At 46.1% G+C, this 19,300-nt stretch overlaps 2 protein-coding genes across 2 annotated transcripts in view; one reads left to right on the top strand and one right to left on the bottom strand.

Moving 5' to 3' along the window:
• Positions 1 to 19,300, bottom strand: part of LOC119179422 (uncharacterized) — a 109,102-nt gene that overhangs the window by 14,385 nt on the left and 75,417 nt on the right. The gene's annotated exons all lie outside the window — the stretch shown is intronic.
• LOC119179421 (uncharacterized) lies at positions 18,047 to 19,261 on the top strand. The gene has a single exon (XM_037430488.2). It carries the CDS (start codon positions 18,047 to 18,049, stop codon positions 19,259 to 19,261), a length of 1,215 nt encoding a protein of 404 aa, XP_037286385.2.

Here is a 19,300-nt window from a genome sequence, read left to right on the forward strand (position 1 = left end):
AGGAAGGGAAAAAGAAGTTACTTGGCTTCAACAGTTTGTTCGCGGCTTTCTTTGCTCACGATAAACTGGTCCACTAATATTTGAGGACAGTATTTAGTTAGCGTTGATTCAGCGCCTTCAACTGTTACTAAATGCAACGCTAAATGTTCGATTGCGAGGAACTGGCTTAAGTGTTGATAAGTAATATAAATACGTTGAGTTGTTCGGTTCGTAAAGCCGTCCTGCAGTAATACCTCTAATTGCATTGTGCAAGTAGAGAAAAAGAAGTTAACAAAGAAGTATTGGCTGGTTGCGACGCAACAAAACATTCCGCATACTAAGTAGGCCCCATTAGTTGCTAGTTGGTCACTCGGAAAGGAAGGATTGCACAAAAACGCCACACAGAATCGTCGTTTCTGTATATAAAGTGGACTTTGCTTTTTGCTGCAATCCTTCCTTATTGAAATTTCGTTGGATGGTGTGCCCAGCGTCGAAATATGGCCCTACGCATTTTGACTACACTTTCTCATCACGTGAGTTTCAATTTCTTGTATTAATCAGAAGTAACAGTCAATAATACCAAGGAAAGTGTATGGGTTGTTATTACAACTAATTGTATAGTAAATGTTTTTCATCATGGGAGGTCCCGCCTGCGGTTCTTACCTTGGGACCTCCCACTGAATCTGTACCCATGCACTTTTTCATGTTCACGCTTGATGAATAAAATTCAAAAATTCAATTCAGCTAGATTAAAAAAAATGCGAACAAAGAAAAGTGGACGTGAAGATAGTTTGCCCCCGGCATGATGCGAACCTGGGACCTTCGGATAACGCCTCCGATGCCCTACCACTGAGCTATGGTGGTGATCATCCTCCTGTGCACTTTATAGGGCTTTACGTTTAAATACACATATATATATATATGCCCCATAAGGGGGACGGGAAGGGGATCGGGGGGGGGGGGGATCACCACTATAGCTCTGTGGTAAGGCACCGGAGGCGTTATCTGAAGGTCGCAAGTTTGCATCATGCCGGTGGCAAGTTATTTTTTTCCGTCCACTTTTCCTTCTTCCCATTTACAATACAATTACTTCTAATAACAACCCCTATACTTTCCCTGGCAACATCGCCTATTAGTCCTCAATAGTATTGTGTCTAACAAGAACATTGATTGATTAATATGTGGTGTTTAACGTCCCGAAACCCCCATATGATGATGAGAGATGCCATAGTGGAGGGCTCTGGAAATTTCGACCACCTGGAGTTCTTTAACGTACACGCAAATCTGAGCACACGGGCCAACAACATTTCCGCCTCCATCGGAAATGCAGCCGCCGCAGCAGGGATTTGAACCAGCGACCTGCGGGTCAGCAACCGAGTACCTTAGCCACTAGACCACCGCGGCGGGGCGTGTCTAACAAGAAGAACGAGTCCTTAAGTTTACACTTTCCTTCACTCAATTACGTGTTAGTCCCATTTACACATAATCGAGCTACAAACAGCTCGTTTTGCGCGGAAAGCTGACATGATAGCATTATCGACGTAGCATACGACAGAACAAGAGCGATGTCTACATGTATAATGATCGACTGGACATCGGGTGGGAACAAGACATAACGAGCAAACTGGTGCTAGGTAAATTCACGTCTTAAGTGACTTTCTGAGGAACGAACATGCGCACCCATACGCTTTAATCGCTATTCTACATGTGCGTTGATATGCGGACCACGCGAAGTCACCTCACTTCTAGCATAAGTGGACTCAGCCGGAAGACAGCCTTTTTTTTTCTTATTCTAAAACCCCTTAGGCTTCCGCGGCACAGAACAGTATCTCGCCGCGGGCGGTAGTCGATAAGCCTAACCCTCGCATTTCGTATCCTTGTTTATCTTGGCCGTCCACTTCTTTTGAGGTCATTCTTGCCGTCACAACGCTTTGGGTTTCTCGAAGGGCAGCCATCGCAGTCTCCGAAAGCGTCCATTTGTCTTCCACGGGCGCGCGCAGAATTCGATAACCGAGACTTTGAAAAGGCTTTAGACGCTGTGAGGCGAGCGAAAGAGTTTGCTTTTCTTTTGCGTTTGAACGGCGCTTTTCGCCCCTCCGTCTCTTCCGATTCTACGAACTCTGACGTTCTTTGTCGGCTTCCAAGGCCATTGAAGCCCCGTATAGCTTGCCTGCATCTCTGGGGACAGTCTTTAGTGATTTGATGTTAAACTTATTAAAGCAGTTTCCCCGTCACACGAGGAAGCTATCTGCGCGTGCATTGATGAGGCTGAAGCCTGAAATGTAAACCGGCAGTGGAAGGCGAGTCACTCATCGTCCCTTTTTTTTCTTTTACTCCCAGTTAACGAACGCTAGCAGCAATAAGAACTAGCATGGCACAGAATTTGCATTCTTAATTCGCTTTCACCGTTTCTGTTATATAAGCGAGAATGCGCCTAAACGCCACTAATTTATTTATTTATTTATTTACAGATACTGCAATCACCTTTGGTGATTTTAGCAGGGTGGTACATGAAGTTAGTCATGAACAAATGGCAAGTACAATGACATATAATATATACAGGTTATACAATGTGTATAGGGCAAAATACAAACTTCAACTGGCAATATCATACAATAAAAAATAGAAGACTACAATTATACAAACATGTACAGTGGTATGTAATACGATTCAACAATTCAACTGGTTAGTGCACTTTCTAATTTCGAGGAAAACAATGCCAATGAGTGTGCTGAAACAATTGCATTAGTTAGTTTGTTCCACTCGACTATGGTGCGAGGAAAAAATGAATACTTAAAGCAATTATTGCATTCATATCAGTTATATTCGTTTTTAGGGGCACGTCACAAACTCCATAGCTTGGCCTTTTCACGTCCGATGAAACGAGTCCTCAATCTCCTAATCATGCGAAGTTGAAATGTGAAGATTAAAGTGAGAACAATGGACGTATGTTGGTGTGCAAACTTGACAGAAAGTGTATAAGAACAAGGTCAATCATAAGTACAACAATAGAGAACGAGGTACAGCGCAAGCGACAGGGCCTAGGTGGATGAAAGCTTACTATTGACCTTTCCTTCGGGCCCTTTCAGAAATCAGTTTATATATTCTGACTTCTGATTTTCTCTCTCTCTCTCTCTCTCTCTATATATATATATATATATATATATATATATATATATATATATATGTATGTGTGTATATGTGTGTGTGTGCGTGCGTGCGTGCGTGCGTGAGTGCGTGCGTGTGTGTGTGTGTGTGTGTGTGTGTGTGTGTGTGTGTGTGTGTGTGTGTGTGTGTGCGTGCGTGTGTGTGTGTGTGTGTGTGTGTGTGTGTGCGTGTGTGTGTGTGTGTGTGTGTCAGAGAGAGAGAGAGAGAGAAAAGTCTCTTTTCAGTTGCCATCAACAAATAGGAAATAGGAAAAACCTGTACGCTTCTCAAACTCCTTTTACTGGTCGACTCATTTCAAAACTTGTTAACAGCGCATAGAACGATTAGGAAAGGATGAGACAACTGAGACAAAGAGCATACTTTTCTAATTGTTCAACGCGCTGTTAACACTTCTTGAACTGAACCCCAACAAACTTGTCCACCATCAACTCTTTCAAACCTTACTGGTCGACGTTTCGACCGGAGGCCGACCTTTATCATAAAAAGGTGATGATGACCGGGATCCGATCGAAACGGCAACCAATTACCAGTTTCTGAGTAGCGTACACGTTCCTCCTATATCCGCATATTTCACCAATTTCGCCACTCCGGCTGGCCCTTCGTCATCCACAGGCACACATCTCGTGTCTGGACATGTATTTAGAAGTTGTGTTTGACAATCAGTAAGACGATGGTCAGTTCTTCCCATGGCATGACCTGCCACTGTCAATTCCCTCCTTCTATATCTCCGATGGTATTGGGTACCCTTTTGTGTTCGATGATTTACCCTCAAGATTGCATAATCGATTCTTCACGTTTAGAAGCAACAACAAAAACTTTGGTTTCGGCTCTACCATGGAGCCGAACTATAAACAATTTTTGGCAAAAATAATGTAATTAAAACTCATGACCCGTATATTAACGTCATCCAACGAAACGTGCCCGCTTGATTGGCCATTAACGTGGCGATAACGGCAAAGCCACTCTGTCGATAGGGCCGATGAAAATCTCTTTCCGCCAGGTCACCTCCTTCTCCCCGCTAAATGAACAGCGTGAGGCAAGACGGAGGCGCGCTTCCGACTCGATCGGCACATTAGCACCCAAGCTGCTGGTCGGAACAGCAACGCATCCTCCGTCGCGGTGCCTTCAGGATGGCCAGTTTTCATCCCTCTAGTCACACCGCGCTTTTGTTCCGGCAGCCCAGCGCGCAAAACCCTCCCGCATTATCGACGCTAAAGCTGCCGCGGGTTCTCCTTACAAAGCTTTCGTCGGCGGCGGGCAAAGCTGCGACAACGTCGGCTATCGGCGCCTTCCCTTGCCCCTAACAGCGGTGACCTCCTCTAAAAAAGGAAAAAAAAACTTCTCGCGCCCTTACGCTTCAACTGTGATGCGTCGTCGCTCGTCATCGTCGCTCAATACGTGCGTCGCTGATCTCGATAGCTGATTGCCTTTCTCGGCCGGTATAGCCTTCCGCATCCTTGCAGGGCTTGCGGGTGAAATCCCTAGACGCAGCTGCCGGCGTGTCTCCTACCTCCCACCTCACACCCCGCGCATGCACCAAATTTGACGTCGTGGTTTTAGCCCTCAATACCCAACGAGCTTACGACCTTCCTTTCAAAAATAATACAAAAATGAAAGCCCTGCAATGAGGAAGAGGCGAGAGATCGGCTCGTCATCCCCGTAACGTATAAGGCGACGTGAGGCTATCGTATTCACGGCTGTCTGCTCTAGCGCCGCGCACGCCTCCGGCAGGAATCATCCCTGCCTCTCTCTCTCCCTCTTTCTTTCGAAACCTCTCCCCCATTTCGGCGAGATTCTCGCTAATTCCGCACCCTCTATCTCCCGACACGCTCCAGACGCACCCTCTCTACCAACAAGTCGGCTTCACGGCAAAGCGCCCATCTCTGGAGCCGTTCTTCAAATTGATTTAGCCCTCCGGCACGGAAGTTTCGGTGCGAGGGGGTGAAGAAGGTTGTCAGCCAGAAGAGAGGAGGAAGATTGAGACGATCGAGGGAAGAAAAGAGCGGAGTAATTTTAGCGCGCTCTGTTCCTTCTACCCTAATTAATTGCGGCGGCTCCGAAAGATGCCTAACTCAACGCTACGAGGCGAGGCGGATGGTGGTTGAAGGAGTGGAAAGTGCGAGCTGTTTTCGCCAGGTAACAAGCAACCGTAGCATAAGACTTGTCGTTCTATCGGGTAGGGCTTGCTTCGCATTGAAAAAGAGGTTGTCTTTTACTTTCGGTGCTCTGTATTTTACTTCTCTCAGAAGGAAAACATGAATAAAATGTTGCGTGTAAAAGAGCGCTAAAGCAGTTCACCTTGAATACCTGCACTGAGATGTCTTCTTAGGCGCGCGTAGTTTGTGTTGCTATGCTTATTTAGCATAAGAACACAAAAGCTCCGTCCACAAGGAAGAGGACGTGAAAGAGTTACAGCCTGATTAGCTTACTGAGTATGGCTTGATTGCAGTTGCTTCACCAATAAACTGGCGAAGTGAAGTCACGCATTTACAGATTGATTGCCAACTGTGATAGAGTATAAGAACCAAAATGTATATATAATTTCACTACCTTATGCCACTGAGCAAATCTCGACAATACGGCAGTGCTTGCGATTGTCTAATTTCCCTATTAGCTGCATTTCAAGGGAGCTCGAAGATTACTCGTTCATCAGGCTTTAGCCGACAAAAACGAAATTCATATTAGACCCTTTCAAAGATTCCTCCAGTCCAACCTGTAGAGTCGATGACTGTGTCTATTAAGTATCGGACGTCATGTCAAGGTAAATGTATGAATGATAGCGAAACGTTCGAGGAAGGTGATGAGTTCGAAATGCAGATAATGATCAGCCCCTTACGGAGCTTAGCGCCATCTATGTGAGGAGAGGAACGTGTGATGTTTCATATTACAGGTAATTTAAATTAGCAACTCATCAGATTCGTCGTTAAATGGTATAGCGAGTGCTAGCCGTTAACAAAAAAAAACCTTCCAAGCAAGCATCGCTGTATGTTATCATTGTGGAATTTGTACACTGCTAATCAGGTGCCGCGTGATTTGCTGGCTATATCCAGGACACTTGATGAAAAATATGCAGTTTTCTTGCTGCATCTAGCACTTTAGGTGGGTATTTGTTGTGAGTGTACTGCACGAACAAAATTGCTTTTCAGCTTTCTTTCTATTCACTTCTATATACCGGCTCATGCCCTGTCCCCCTATTCCAAGAAAAAAAAAAGAGTTTGCATGACCGTGCTTTCACGTGTTCCTTTCTTTCCACGTAAATGACTCCCTTTAAAGGGGCACGTTACCTGTCTTCTGGGTCACATGACTCATATAAGAGAAGGTAATGACTCCCCAAAGAGAGTTGACCTGCCTCTTTAAAGACAGTAATATACGCGTCAAGTCATCACTCTCTTAAAGGAGTCAAATGATCTTTCTTTTTTTCTTTGGAGTGTAATTCAGCCACTACATCGGGCTACTTTATGCATCTCCTACGGAAGTAGCCTCGGAGACACTTCAAACAGGAAAACGATGACGTTAACAAGGAGGAAGCATATGATGCACGCAGTGGGACACGAAAATCCGGGAAACTGCTTCGACGCTTTTTTGTCACCTCGTCCGCTGTCAAATAAAACAACGCTCAACCCAGGTCGAGGCGAGGGGTCGTAGATACGTCATCCGTTTTGCGCTGCCCTCCCCCTTTTCCCGCAGAGGAGTGAGGTTATATGGGCCGTCCTGTGATCGCCGCTTTCGATCATCGTGGAAAGAGCACTCCTTTTTTGTATCATTTACATTTTTCATTGGCCGCTCTCGTTTTCCGCGTTTGCGGGAGAGATCAACGAGCGTTTTGTCAGCGCCGCTTTTAAGAGCCGTATTCAATCACTGCCCTAATGGGGCGTGCTCTGAAAGGTGTTTAGGGAGCCGGAAAGATACGTCTCTCGCCGCTCCGCTTTTATCTTGCCTCCTCGAACGACCCGTTTCCGCCTCCGATGCAAACATCACGCAGCGACTGCCCGGGAGGAAGTAATTATTGTAATGTGTTAACCCCGTTGTTTGAAACTCTACACCGAAGTAAATTGACCGGAATTTTTCAGCGGCGTGAGAATTTGTAGATTTTTTAACGCTATTCATCTGCACATCACTGTTAATGCGCAGCAAGCATGATCACACATCTTGATAACACGAAGTTCCGGCTAACTCTCATTCAATCACTAAACGAGTCCCGCCCTTTTATCGCAACGCTGTGAACTATAGGAGCATAGTTTAACGTCGACGAGCATTTGGGTGTCGCAACGAAAATTTATTCTGCTGGCGCCCAACTTTGGGCGTATGTTAAAAAACGCCATCTCACAACACGACTGCAAGGCTTCTTTGCTACAGTTAATGTAAATGTCTATTTACTTCAGGCGCGTTGCAGCTGCCGCGTTGTATAACGAGCCGATATCTTCTAATGAGGGTGTTCCAGCCAACCACTAGGAAGAGGACAGAAGGGGAGATGACACACCGCTACACTATAGCAACTGAGCAACTGCTTGGACGAAGACAGAGGGGGAGATGACACATTCCTATACTATAGCAACTGCGCAACCGCTTAGACGAGGACCGAGGGGGAGATGACACACCGCTAGACTATAGCAACTGAGCAACTGCTTGGACGAAGACAGAGAGGGAGACGACATTCCGCTGGACTATAGCAACTGAGCAAGTGCTTGGACGAGGACAGAAGGGGAGATGGCACACCACTGACCTATAGCAACTGAGCAACTGCTTGGACGAGGACAGAAGGGGAGATGGCACACCTCTAGATTATAGCAACTAAGCAACTGCTTGGATGAGGACAGAGGGGGAGACGACACACCGCTAGACTAGAGAAACTGCACAACCGCTTGGATGAAGACAGAGGGGGAGACGACATTCCGCTGGACTATTGCAACTGAGCAAGTGCTTGGACGAGGACAGAAGGGGAGATGGCACACCGCTGGCCTATAGCAACTGAGCAACTGCTTGGACGAGGACAGAAGGGGAGATGGCACACCGCTGGACTATAGCAACTGAGCAACTGCTTGGACGAGGATAGAGGGGGAGACGACACACCGCTAGACTAGAGAAACTGCACAACCGCTTGGACGAAGACAGAGGGGGAGACGACATTCCGCTGGACTATAGCAACTGAGCAAGTGCTTGGACGAGGACAGAAGGGGAGATGGCACACCGCTGGCCTATAGCAACTGAGCAACTGCTTGGACGAGTACAGAAGGGGAGATGGCACACCTCTAGATTATAGCAACTGAGCAACTGCTTGGATGAGGACAGAGGGGGAGACGATACACCGCTAGACTATACCAACTGAACAACCGCTTGGATGAGGACAGAGGGGGAGGCGACACACCGCTAGATTATAGCAACTGCGCAACCGCTTGGACGAGGACAGAGGGGGAGACGACACACCGCTAGACTATAGCATCTGCGCAACCACTTGGACGAGGACAGAGGGGGAGACGACACACGGTTAGACTATAGCAACTGATCAACAGCCTTTACGAGGACAGAGGGGGAGACGACACTCCGCTGGACTAGAAACTGACCAACTACTTGGACAAGGACCGAAAGCGATTCAGTTGCTAGTTTAGCGGTGTGTCGTCACCCCTCCTGTCCTCGTCCAAGTAGCTGGCTGAAACACCCTCGCTATGTGCAACCAGCGAGCTCAGGCAAGCACATTTCCGATGTCTTCCGTATTGTAAACATGCCTACTTAAGATAATGACAGAGACACCTAAAATTGGACTTGATGGAATTGACTCATCATTACTACAGCGCCAAGAAATTTCTGGTACTGTCGCTTTATGCCTACTGTACGCTCAGTAGTCATTTTTGTGTGCTGTAAAAAACGGAAAAGGTAAATCCAAGAGCAAATAAAGAAAATCATTTGCCTTTGCAACTGCTTTTCGTTCTCGTCCCCAATCGCAATATATGAAATACATTCTGTCGTCATGTCATATTCTTGTCAAGGTAGCAATTCGACGAGATTTCGCAATGGTGTCAAAATTCATAAATACCGGTTCCTTCGTGAGACAACAACACATTAACGTGGTACGACAATTCAACCAGATTCAGATAAACGAATTTTATTGAAGGCATTTCAGGCGAACAATTCAGTAGAGCCAAACACACACCGTAGGTTCCTGTTCCTCTCATATATATATATATATATGGTGCCCTAGTTATCTTCAACCAGAATTTAAAAATATTTCGACATGATCAAACGCGCGTTGCTGACCATTGCCTGGAGTGAATCAGACTACTTTTTGTGTTTTGATTATTTATATACTTAAGCCCGTTTAACTGACTAACTTTCGAAGAAAAGAAAGTAAGCAAAAAATACTATGAGAATGATGTAGATTGGTTTGCAAAACATCCTATTAAACAGTTTCTAACGTTTTGTCTGTTTTTGATTAGTGTTTTCCTGCTAACTATAAATGCCCGCGAAATACAAAAAAGTACCTCGTAACAAACGCACTGGAGTGAGTCTGGTGCTTTCTAACGTTCCGCGTACCAACGATACACTTCCCCCGCAACAATTCGTGACAGCGATAAGTAGCCACGACAACGATTATTTCTTTTGTGGCCGATAGCAGACCGGGTTCCTCGCAAAGCTACCCCCATCGTCGCGGTCCTGTCGAGATAGCGTAATCAGGAAAATGCTATGACAGTTCGTACGCGGAACGCCAGGGAGCGCTAGAACCATCGCGTGCACTGACGCTAGGGCTGGCTCGTAGCGTGTGTTTTAAGTGTGAATACACTTTATAAGCGACCCCAAACCATCAACCGCCGTCGGCGGCGTCCGCAGTCTTCTCTCTATCTTTAAAAGAAAGAGGACTTGGCGGGCCGCAGCGCGACGCTCTACCGAATAAGCCACGGACGCGACGCTGATATCGGTGTCAGTAACGCGCCTTATATCTTTAACGACGCTGCGCGCGTCACTCTCCCCCTTCGCTTGCTCCTCCGCTCTCCTCGCTCGCTGCAGCTGCGCGCGCACCCCTCTCTCTCGCACGCCCGCCTTCTCTCTCAGTCTCCCGTCGAGAGCGGGTCGTGAGGGGGAGTAAAGTTAAAATCCGTTGGCATTCGCCAGTGAGTTAACGTAAACTCCCCCGTGTGATCAAATTGCGATTCCCAGGAACCATTACACCATAAAGGCACCATAGTGTGATGAATGAATTTAATAGTGCGAATTAATAAATGCCCCTCATAGCATCAACCCGTGTATTCGCACTTAACCATGTTCACCCTCGGGGAAATCCTTGGGAGTTTATTTGTGTGTGTTTATTTCACGATCAATTGTAGTTAGCAGAAAAACACCGAAAGTTAACAGGTAATATAAAGGTCTATACTGTCTAGTCAGACGTTGTTTTTTAAATCGGTGAGCAACGTTTTTTATTATAATTCCTGGCCCATTTTCGTTAATTAATAGGTTAGTTAATAAAAGAGTCCTGACTAAGCACTTAATCAGAAACACAAAAACAGTTTGACTCACTACAGACAACACTCAGAAACATGCATTCGATCTCGTTGTCAATCGCGTGTGCCGGATTATTTGTAAACTTTGGCTAGAGATAGCTGGGCACCCTGTATATGACAGGCACCTACGCTATATAACACCACTGCATTCTAAAGCCCCAACTTGGTCAACATCGACTGGCATTGCATCGGCAAATTGAACGAGTTAGAAAATTACCATACCGAGACTCTGCTGCATGCGATAAGACAAGCTCGAGACCTCACATTCGTAGCATCTCAGTATTATTGGTGCTCGAGGGTCATAGAGCTTATCTTTCATGTTCAACTATAGTTCACCGCAGTGTAGCCGTCGGCCATTGGTTGGTAACTATGACTCAGTTGCTTCTACACCTACGAGGAAAACCTCCACGATAGGGCGCGTCCTGTTTATTTATATTTTTTGTGCAATAGTGCAACTTTATACCCGGAAGTGGGCGCAGCACGAGTGGACAGGTAACCCGAGTTGTAATTGCACGCAAGGCGCGCGCTTCTAAGTGGTCTCGTGCGGGGGAAATCATAATAACGTCAGCGCTTATTAAAAACCTTCGCTAAGGCTGAAACGAGGCCCGTTCTCGGCCGCCGTCTCGAACAAACAGCGTTGGCTGAGCGTAGCGATCTGCCTCGGCTCCTCACCAAACGAGGGTGTCCGATGTCACGCTCTCTGGGCCCTGCTTCAGACGAGACGCCCACCAGCCATCCGGCACGGGAAACTCTGTTACTGTAAACCAATTACGGAAACTTGAGCACGAAGTTTGGAAAGCTTAAAGAAGGCTAAGAGAGGAAGCGAAATGGAAGCGAGAGCCCTGCATTGGTAAACGTCGTTATGAATGTGCGCTAATGTTTGACGATGCCCCACAGATTCAATCAATGCATAGGTTGAACAAGGCGAGTGGAGAGACTGTAACAGAAGGGACAGCGACAGCAAAAAGCAGCTTGTTTCTGTGTTCATACTGCATTGGCATATTTGATGGTGGTTTGTTTCATATGTGGAGATATGTTAGGAGGTCTACTCAAAGGTGCTTGTCTCTTTTTCTTGTTGGGCCGTTTTATTCAATAACCGTCACTTCATGAAATAAATTTATGCAGTCTAGTATTCTGATCCCTAAGTAATGACGGTGTTAGAAAGCAGCTTTGAGTACATTGCGAAAACATTACCAAGTCAAGATCGAAATAAGCGGCAGATAGTTTACCAACATGGTAAGTTGTACCACTGGCATACATATTGCAAAATGAGCAAACGCATTAATACGCAATCACTCTTTCATCGTCTTATCTATAAAAAGGTCACTCATTCACGACACAATATTTCACCCATAATTACTAATTACCTCTCTTTATATCTATCAGTTGACGGAGTCACCGAATTCATAGCCTGTTTACGCTACGCTGGCATTCTTCGTGAAGCGAGGGCTGAACTTATTGAAAAATAGCAGTAGCGGCAAGTGGCAAAGGGGCACGTTTAGTGCAGCACCAAACAACACACAGATAAAAGCGGAATATGAAACAAGAACTATGCCTTCCACCTTCTAAGCGAACCATGAGCAGATGCGAAGCAGCGGCTGCTAACACTTACACGGCGGTGACGACGTTGACGCTGGCGTTCACCGGGGCATTGCACAGGAGAGAAATCCGGAGAGGCGCAAAAGCACGCAGTGATACACCGGTGTTTCCTACTGGAGAATGACAAACGCTGCTATATTCGGCAATGAGAGACTGACGACTCCGATTGGACACAGAGACCCGCAGCCCGTTCGCTTTCAGTTAACGCCCACACTGCGAAATTTCATTGTTTAACAACGCACAAGAGTAATCTACTAATGGTATTGCCTCGGAGATATACATATATACGATGTGGCCAGTGGACGGTTGTGCAGCGTGAGCAGTCAGTTATTTTTTTTTTTCAGTCTAGAAACTCGTTAGCAGACGTTGCCTGCATTGGTGTTGCTATGATTGATATGTGGAGTTTAACGTCCCAAAACCACCGCATGATAATGAAAGACGCCGTAGTGAAAGGCTCCGAAAATTTCGACCACCTATAGGGTTCTTTAACGTGCACCCAAATCTGAGCACACGGGCCTACAATATTTCCGCCTCCATCATTGGTGATGCGAAGCGAGAGAGGAAGAAGCGTTTGAGAGGAAAGAGATGGGGAGGGATGCGCTTGCGCAAAGGGGGTGTAAACACCGTGTAGAGAACTGCCTAGATGAAAATTCGGCAGATCCCACGTACCTGATAATTGACGTAATGCGAAGCATGCGGAGGGAAGGTGACTATGTTTAAATTTTTTTGTCGAGCAACATGTCATGAAATGACGCTAAATATATGTACAAATGTTGCACGCGCAGACATATGTTGAAGTGTTGCAGATGTTTATATAGCAAGTTCTTTGCTCAAGCGCAACGATGCCAACTGTAAAATGTGTATTAGCAACACCAGAAGCTGATATAAAGCGCTGATGCTCGCGAAAATGCTGGCCCTGGACATTGCTACATCAATCAACTTCAGCGCGTGGCAAACAACCGCAATTTACGTTAACCCGACGTGACGGCTCTATCAAAGGAGTACATATGTAATGTTTATAAAATTGGGTAGGCAGCACTGCAAATCCTATTGACGTTTCACGAAGATAACCGTATATTTGAAAAGTAGTTGCGAAACCTGGCGTAGCTCTGTGGTAAAATGCTTCATTGCCACGCATAATTCTCAGGTTCACTTCCGGATGGCACCCTGACATTTATTCTTTGCATTTGTCGGGTCGACGCTACCAATTTTGGGTATTTCTTAACACTCGCGTGTTCAAATTGCCCATGTGTGTTCTCGCTGTTCCTGGGCAGATACTAAGCGTCAATCACCTGTGGCACATACCCGCTAACCAGTGGCACGTACCAGCCCGTGGATATGTTCCTCTGTCTGGCGGGAAATGTTTGACGACGTACGCGACGGGATTGTGACATTATTCATGTCTTGACCAGCGCGTCATATTCGTCAAACCATCTTACCCTCCCATGCTAATTTTAGTTCACCGCCAAGTTAAGCCAAGGGGGTGACCACGAGAGCACCCAAATGTAAGTGGCTAGACAGACAGACAGACAGACAGACAGACAGACAGACAGACAGACAGACAGACAGACAGACAGACAGACAGACAGACAGACAGACAGACAGACAGACAGACAGACAGACAGACAGACAGACAGACAGACAGACAGACAGATAGATAGATAGATAGATAGATAGATAGATAGATAGATAGATAGATAGATAGATAGATAGATAGATAGATAGATAGATAGATAGATAGATAGATAGATAGATAGATAGATAGATAGATAGATAGATAGATAGATAGACAGACATATAGATAGATAGATAGATAGATAGATAGATAGATAGATAGATAGATAGATAGATAGATAGATAGATAGATAGATAGATAGATAGATAGATAGATAGATAGATAGATAGATAGATAGATAGATAGATAGATAGATAGATAGATAGATAGATAGATAGATAGATAGATAGATAGATAGATAGATAGATAGATAGATAGATAGATAGATAGATAGATAGATAGATAGATAGATAGATAGATAGATAGATAGATAGATACGCTCAAAGTCGCTGAAGTTCACTAAGAAATGCTTTGCATTTAAAACAGAGGGGGGTAGTGAGCGTAGGTTAGCAGACGCTCCCTGTGTCGGCGTTGCGAGGCGACACACACATGCGCAGTAAATGGTCACACCGGATTGAGCCAGACCCTGAGCTGCTTCGTATCCAAAAAAAAACGATAAAACTTGGTTCTGCATTGCCTCCGTGATCGGATCACCTTTGACCAAGGGGCGGTGTTGTTTGATGACGTCATACCATGACGTGACGTCACAGTAATGTCCTAATAGGGTCATAATGAAGCCACAACTTTTGTAATCTGTGCCATAATTGTGATGTCGCATGGCTACGTCACCACATGATGTTTGTTGTTGTTGTCATCGTCGTCGTCGTTTGGTGATGGTGGTGGTGGTGGTGTTTTATTTAATGAACTTTCACTTTCTAGTCTGGGCTTGTGCGTGGACCTTCTATGTTGTCTCTTTTTTTAGGGCAATTTTGTATAGGTACTTTCTTCCCGACAACAAGTCGCGGGTTCTATCCTAGCTGTGGCCGTCGCATTTTGATGGATGCAAATTGGTAGAGGCCCATTTGCTGTGCGGTGTCATCGCACGTTGAAGAACATCAACTGGTCGAAATTCCCAGAGCCCTCCACCACAGTGCTTTTCATAATCATATCGTGGTGTTGGCACGTATAACCCCATATCATATTATTTCCCTCCGAGCATAGCGTACGCGATTGCCCATTCTAAATCCCCACCCTCAATATGATTGATTGATTGATATGTGGGGTTTAACGTCCCAAAACCACCATATGATTATGAGAGACGCCGTAGTGGAGGGCTCCGGAAATTTCGTCCACCTGGGGTTCTTTAACGTGCACCCATATCTGAGCACACGGTCCTACGACATTTCCGCCTCCATCGGAAATGCAGCAGCCGCAGCCGGGATTCGAACCCGCGACCTGCGGGTCAGCAGCCGAGTACCTTAGACACTAGACCACCGCGGCGGGGCATCAATGTGAAAAGGACGTGCTTACACCGGGACCGCATGAGGGCCCCTTATGATGTAGCGCACGTGCGAAGCCTGTAAATCCACGCGTTGCTGCTCGACAAAAAAAAACTTGAAACAATCACAGCCATTTTGGTGCAGCGAACACAAAATGAATATAATATACCCTCGGAGCAATCTAGCACGAACTACCACAGCCAATGCGCGCTCTCCTTTTATGCCCGCCGAGTGCGCTAAGAGTACAAACTGCAGCGTCTGGTTGGTCGGCTTCCCTGCTGGGCACAAATGTGTTGTGCTGCCATAGATGATGACCCCAAAGCGGAGACAATACATAAAAAAAAAGAAAAAGAAAAGGCGTCGGCGGTCTTCGGGAGAGGAATATCGACCGAGGCATCTCAAAATGTTCTATGCGCCGCACGAGTTTCGTTCTATCACCTTCGGCTGCGAAGCGAAAAAAAGAAACAAAAACCTGATGGCCGCAAGAGGCATCTTCAAAGACCCTTGAGGTCATTGACTTGGACTGGCATTTATGGGCCCAGGCTGCTCGTTATACGTATTTCCTTTAGCGTCATCAAATACTTCTCTTTTTTTTTTTTTTAGGGTGGGGTTTGGGGAGGGAACGCAGCATCTGCTTATCTTTACAGTTCAGATTTTGTTCGTCCGCCTCGTCTCTGTTTACCTCGCTGAGAGAACGCATACTTGAGGGCACGAACCTTTCAATGGCCAATGCTCAACTTTTGCCTTTCAAGAGAAACACTTCCAGCTCCCGCCGGAGACGCAAGCCTTGGCGCCTTTCCTCTTCTTTTAGCTCCGACATTACAGCCTGATTCTGTTCACGCAGTGAAGATTTCCTTTGCCTAAGCGAAGCTGGCTCTGCGGAGGAATCTATAGGAAAGCCGTTCGCTCCGAAGCCGTGGATCCAGAGAACCTTCGTGCCAGCCATGGAACGTCTAGGGGAGGAAAATAATCTAACAACCAGAAAAAAAAGGCGGGGATGAGATAAAGGCTTCTGCTATTACCCTCGCCTGGGTTCATCAATCAAGTCTATCTTTTCTCATTCAAGAGGCGATGCTACGGCACCAAAAAGGGGTGGAAGGTATATAAACGAAGCTCGTTCAGGGGGAATGTTTTGTTGCAGGGCGCTTGTAGCTTTATTGAATATATATATATATATATATATATATATATATATATATATATATATATATATATATATATTCACTTGGTTCTTGTATGCTATGCTATGTTGGAATGTGCACCTTGCATGTTCGTCGCTTCTCCATACGGAAGTGAGATAAGTGGTGGCGCTAGAGCATAGTGGAATCATCTGTCGCCCTCCTATAGACATACAGTTGAACGCCTTTCTAAGAGACACCTGCCGGGGAGCAGTTTTTGTCCATAGCATGGACATAGCATAGCGCTATATATAGTATGGGCTAAAAAAGCTTTGCTGGCAGATACGGCGTGGGTGTGGCTTCTTACGAGGAATTCGCGAGGAAATCGCCGTCGTCTAAACAAAAAGCAGAAATTAAAAAAGAAAGTGCTGCCGTATCCACGAAGAGAATGATGATGAGTGGGCGAAGCTCCGGAGGTAAACGTGGTAAACCATGAATCCTCCGTACATTTTGCCCACTCGATTTTATTACAACGCTCCCCCTAGCGTACGTCGCCGAATTAAATCGAACGATTGCTTTTCACCAATGACACGCGCCATATGTGACATCGTTCCTATTTTATAACATCTCGCATCTTTCATCATCAACTACAAGTACCGCCGTCTAGTTTATAACATGTTGCATCTTTTCATCGGATGGATGGATGGATGCTATGAGCGTCCCCTTTATAACGGGGTGGTGACAAGTATGCCACCAGGCTCGACAAAAAAAAAAAAAATCTTTTTTCCCTTTTTTTTTATGTTGGCCTAATGCCTCTACTTCGATAAATTCTATCTTAATGGAAAAAAGGTAAATTTTCAGCTTAAGTTCTCTGCCATTTACGGCACTTACGGCATCATCATCAGCTACAAGTACCACCATCTAGTGAACACTGCAAGAACTAAACGAGAGGTGGCTACATACAGGGGATGGTAGTGCCATCTAGTGAACACTGCAAGAACTAAACGACAGGTGGCTCCATACAGGGGACGCAGCGCCGATGCCTTAAGGAGCTTCGCCCCTAAAAAGGCAAAGAATAATGTAGGTTGTGACGTTAAGCACCGATCTCAAGCAACTGAGTGTACCTCGGGTGCTGATCACCGAATCCCCGAGCTGTCATTCGACGCCGCATACATAGGCCAGACAGGAAGGTATGTTAATGTTAGGTACGTAGCGATGGCCTATCGCATATGGCTGCGCATTGTCGGCAATGTGGATGTGAACCTCAGTTCAGTGAAACCAGCATAGAGTCACGGCATCGTGACCAGACAACTCGAGATATTATACAGGCTTGGCACATGAGTAGAGACCCAGAATCATGCATCAGCTTCCACTCTGTAGCCTTGCAAGATGAAGAAATCATACGCTTGAATGGGTAGAGATATTGTTGTTTTATGTGCTTTTTTATTGGTTGCTCACACCGGTTGTCATACACTTATGTATGGATTTGTTATATGAGAAGCCGCACGTGGGCATATATATTTATGGTCTGCGCATGTGAATAAAGGTGCAGTTGAGAGTCGGCACTTGTGTTTCACGTTCCGTCTTTCCGTGTGGGGGTGCGGCACTCTTCTTCTGGGCACGAACTTACGTTGCTTCATGTATCAGGTGCTGCCCGGTGTCCTTGTTGCTGCGGCGTTCATCGGCGGAGCGGCGGCTGAGTCTACCCCACAGCCCTGGATGGCGGCTACGGCGCATGTGCAGTGCGCCCTTCCTTGCCATCCACTGATGCGAGCTCACACGCCTGATACCGTGCTTGAACTGCGGACAGGCCACATGACTGCGTGGCGGGGAGCGCTTCCGGATCCGCCTTACGAGGCCGATAAAAGGGAGCATCTCGGCAGCCGTCGACTGGGGTGCGGCACTCTTCTTCTGGGCACGAACTTACGTTGCTTCATGTATCAGGTTTGTTATTTGAATTACGCAAAATGTTATCACACGAGTAATGTGATGCCTGTAAGAGTGTCGTGCCCCATTGATAGACAGAAGTTGTGCTTGTTCATTGACACTGTTTGCAAATACTTGGTTGACTCTGTTTGGGTGCTAATCTGCAATGATTGTTCTTTGTTGGGGGAGGCTCTATTGCTACTCTCAGGGGATGTAGAGCTAAACCCAGGCCCTATGAACTCAACCGAAAAAGAGCAGATGGCGAACATTGAGAAGATCCTTTTGGATGTACAAAGTAGTCAGAAAACCATGCTTACTAAACTTGCAGAAACAGTGGCGAAGCAAGCCGACCTGGAACAGAAAATAGACAGCGTGATAGCAAAATCAAATGTAATCGAGGAGCGCATTAAGATTGTTGAAATATCCGAAAGAAAGATAGAGGCTAAGCTTGACGATCTCGAAAACAGGAGCCGCCGGTTAAACTTAGTTTTCTTTGGTGTGCCAGACAATGAGCGCAAAGAAACATGGGAAAAATCTGAGAGCCTGGTTGAAGAGATTTGCAGTAACGTGCTCAAGCTTAGTAACATTCCGATAGAAAGAGCTCACCGGCTGGGGGCCTTCACAGAGGGGCGCATTAGGCCTATCGTCGCAACCTTCTCGGGGTGGAAAGCCAGGGAAAGTGTTATGCGTAATGCTTACAAATTTAAGAACACCTCTTTTAGTGTATCCGAAGACTTCAGTCATGCTGTTCGCGAAAAACGACGGCTTCTTTGGAACTATGCCAGGGAAAAGAGAGATAGCAAGGGATGCCGAGTGCGCCTTAACTATGATAAGCTTGTTATCAACGGAAAGACGTTCGTGTGGGACAGTGAAATGAACCAACCTGTCCCACTGCATGCACATGCGCGATCACAAGAAGCCGACTGACGTGACGTCAGTCCTCGCAGAACTGGAAGAATCGATACT

The sequence above is a fragment of the Rhipicephalus microplus genome, chromosome 7 (assembly GCF_043290135.1).
Source record: "Rhipicephalus microplus isolate Deutch F79 chromosome 7, USDA_Rmic, whole genome shotgun sequence".
NCBI lineage: Eukaryota > Metazoa > Arthropoda > Arachnida > Ixodida > Ixodidae > Rhipicephalus > Rhipicephalus microplus.

Excerpts from the sequence above, each read along its gene's own strand:
- LOC119179421 (XM_037430488.2), top strand. The coding sequence starts at position 18,047 with ATGTATCAGGTGCTGCCCGGTGTCCTTGTTGCTGCGGCGTTCATCGGC.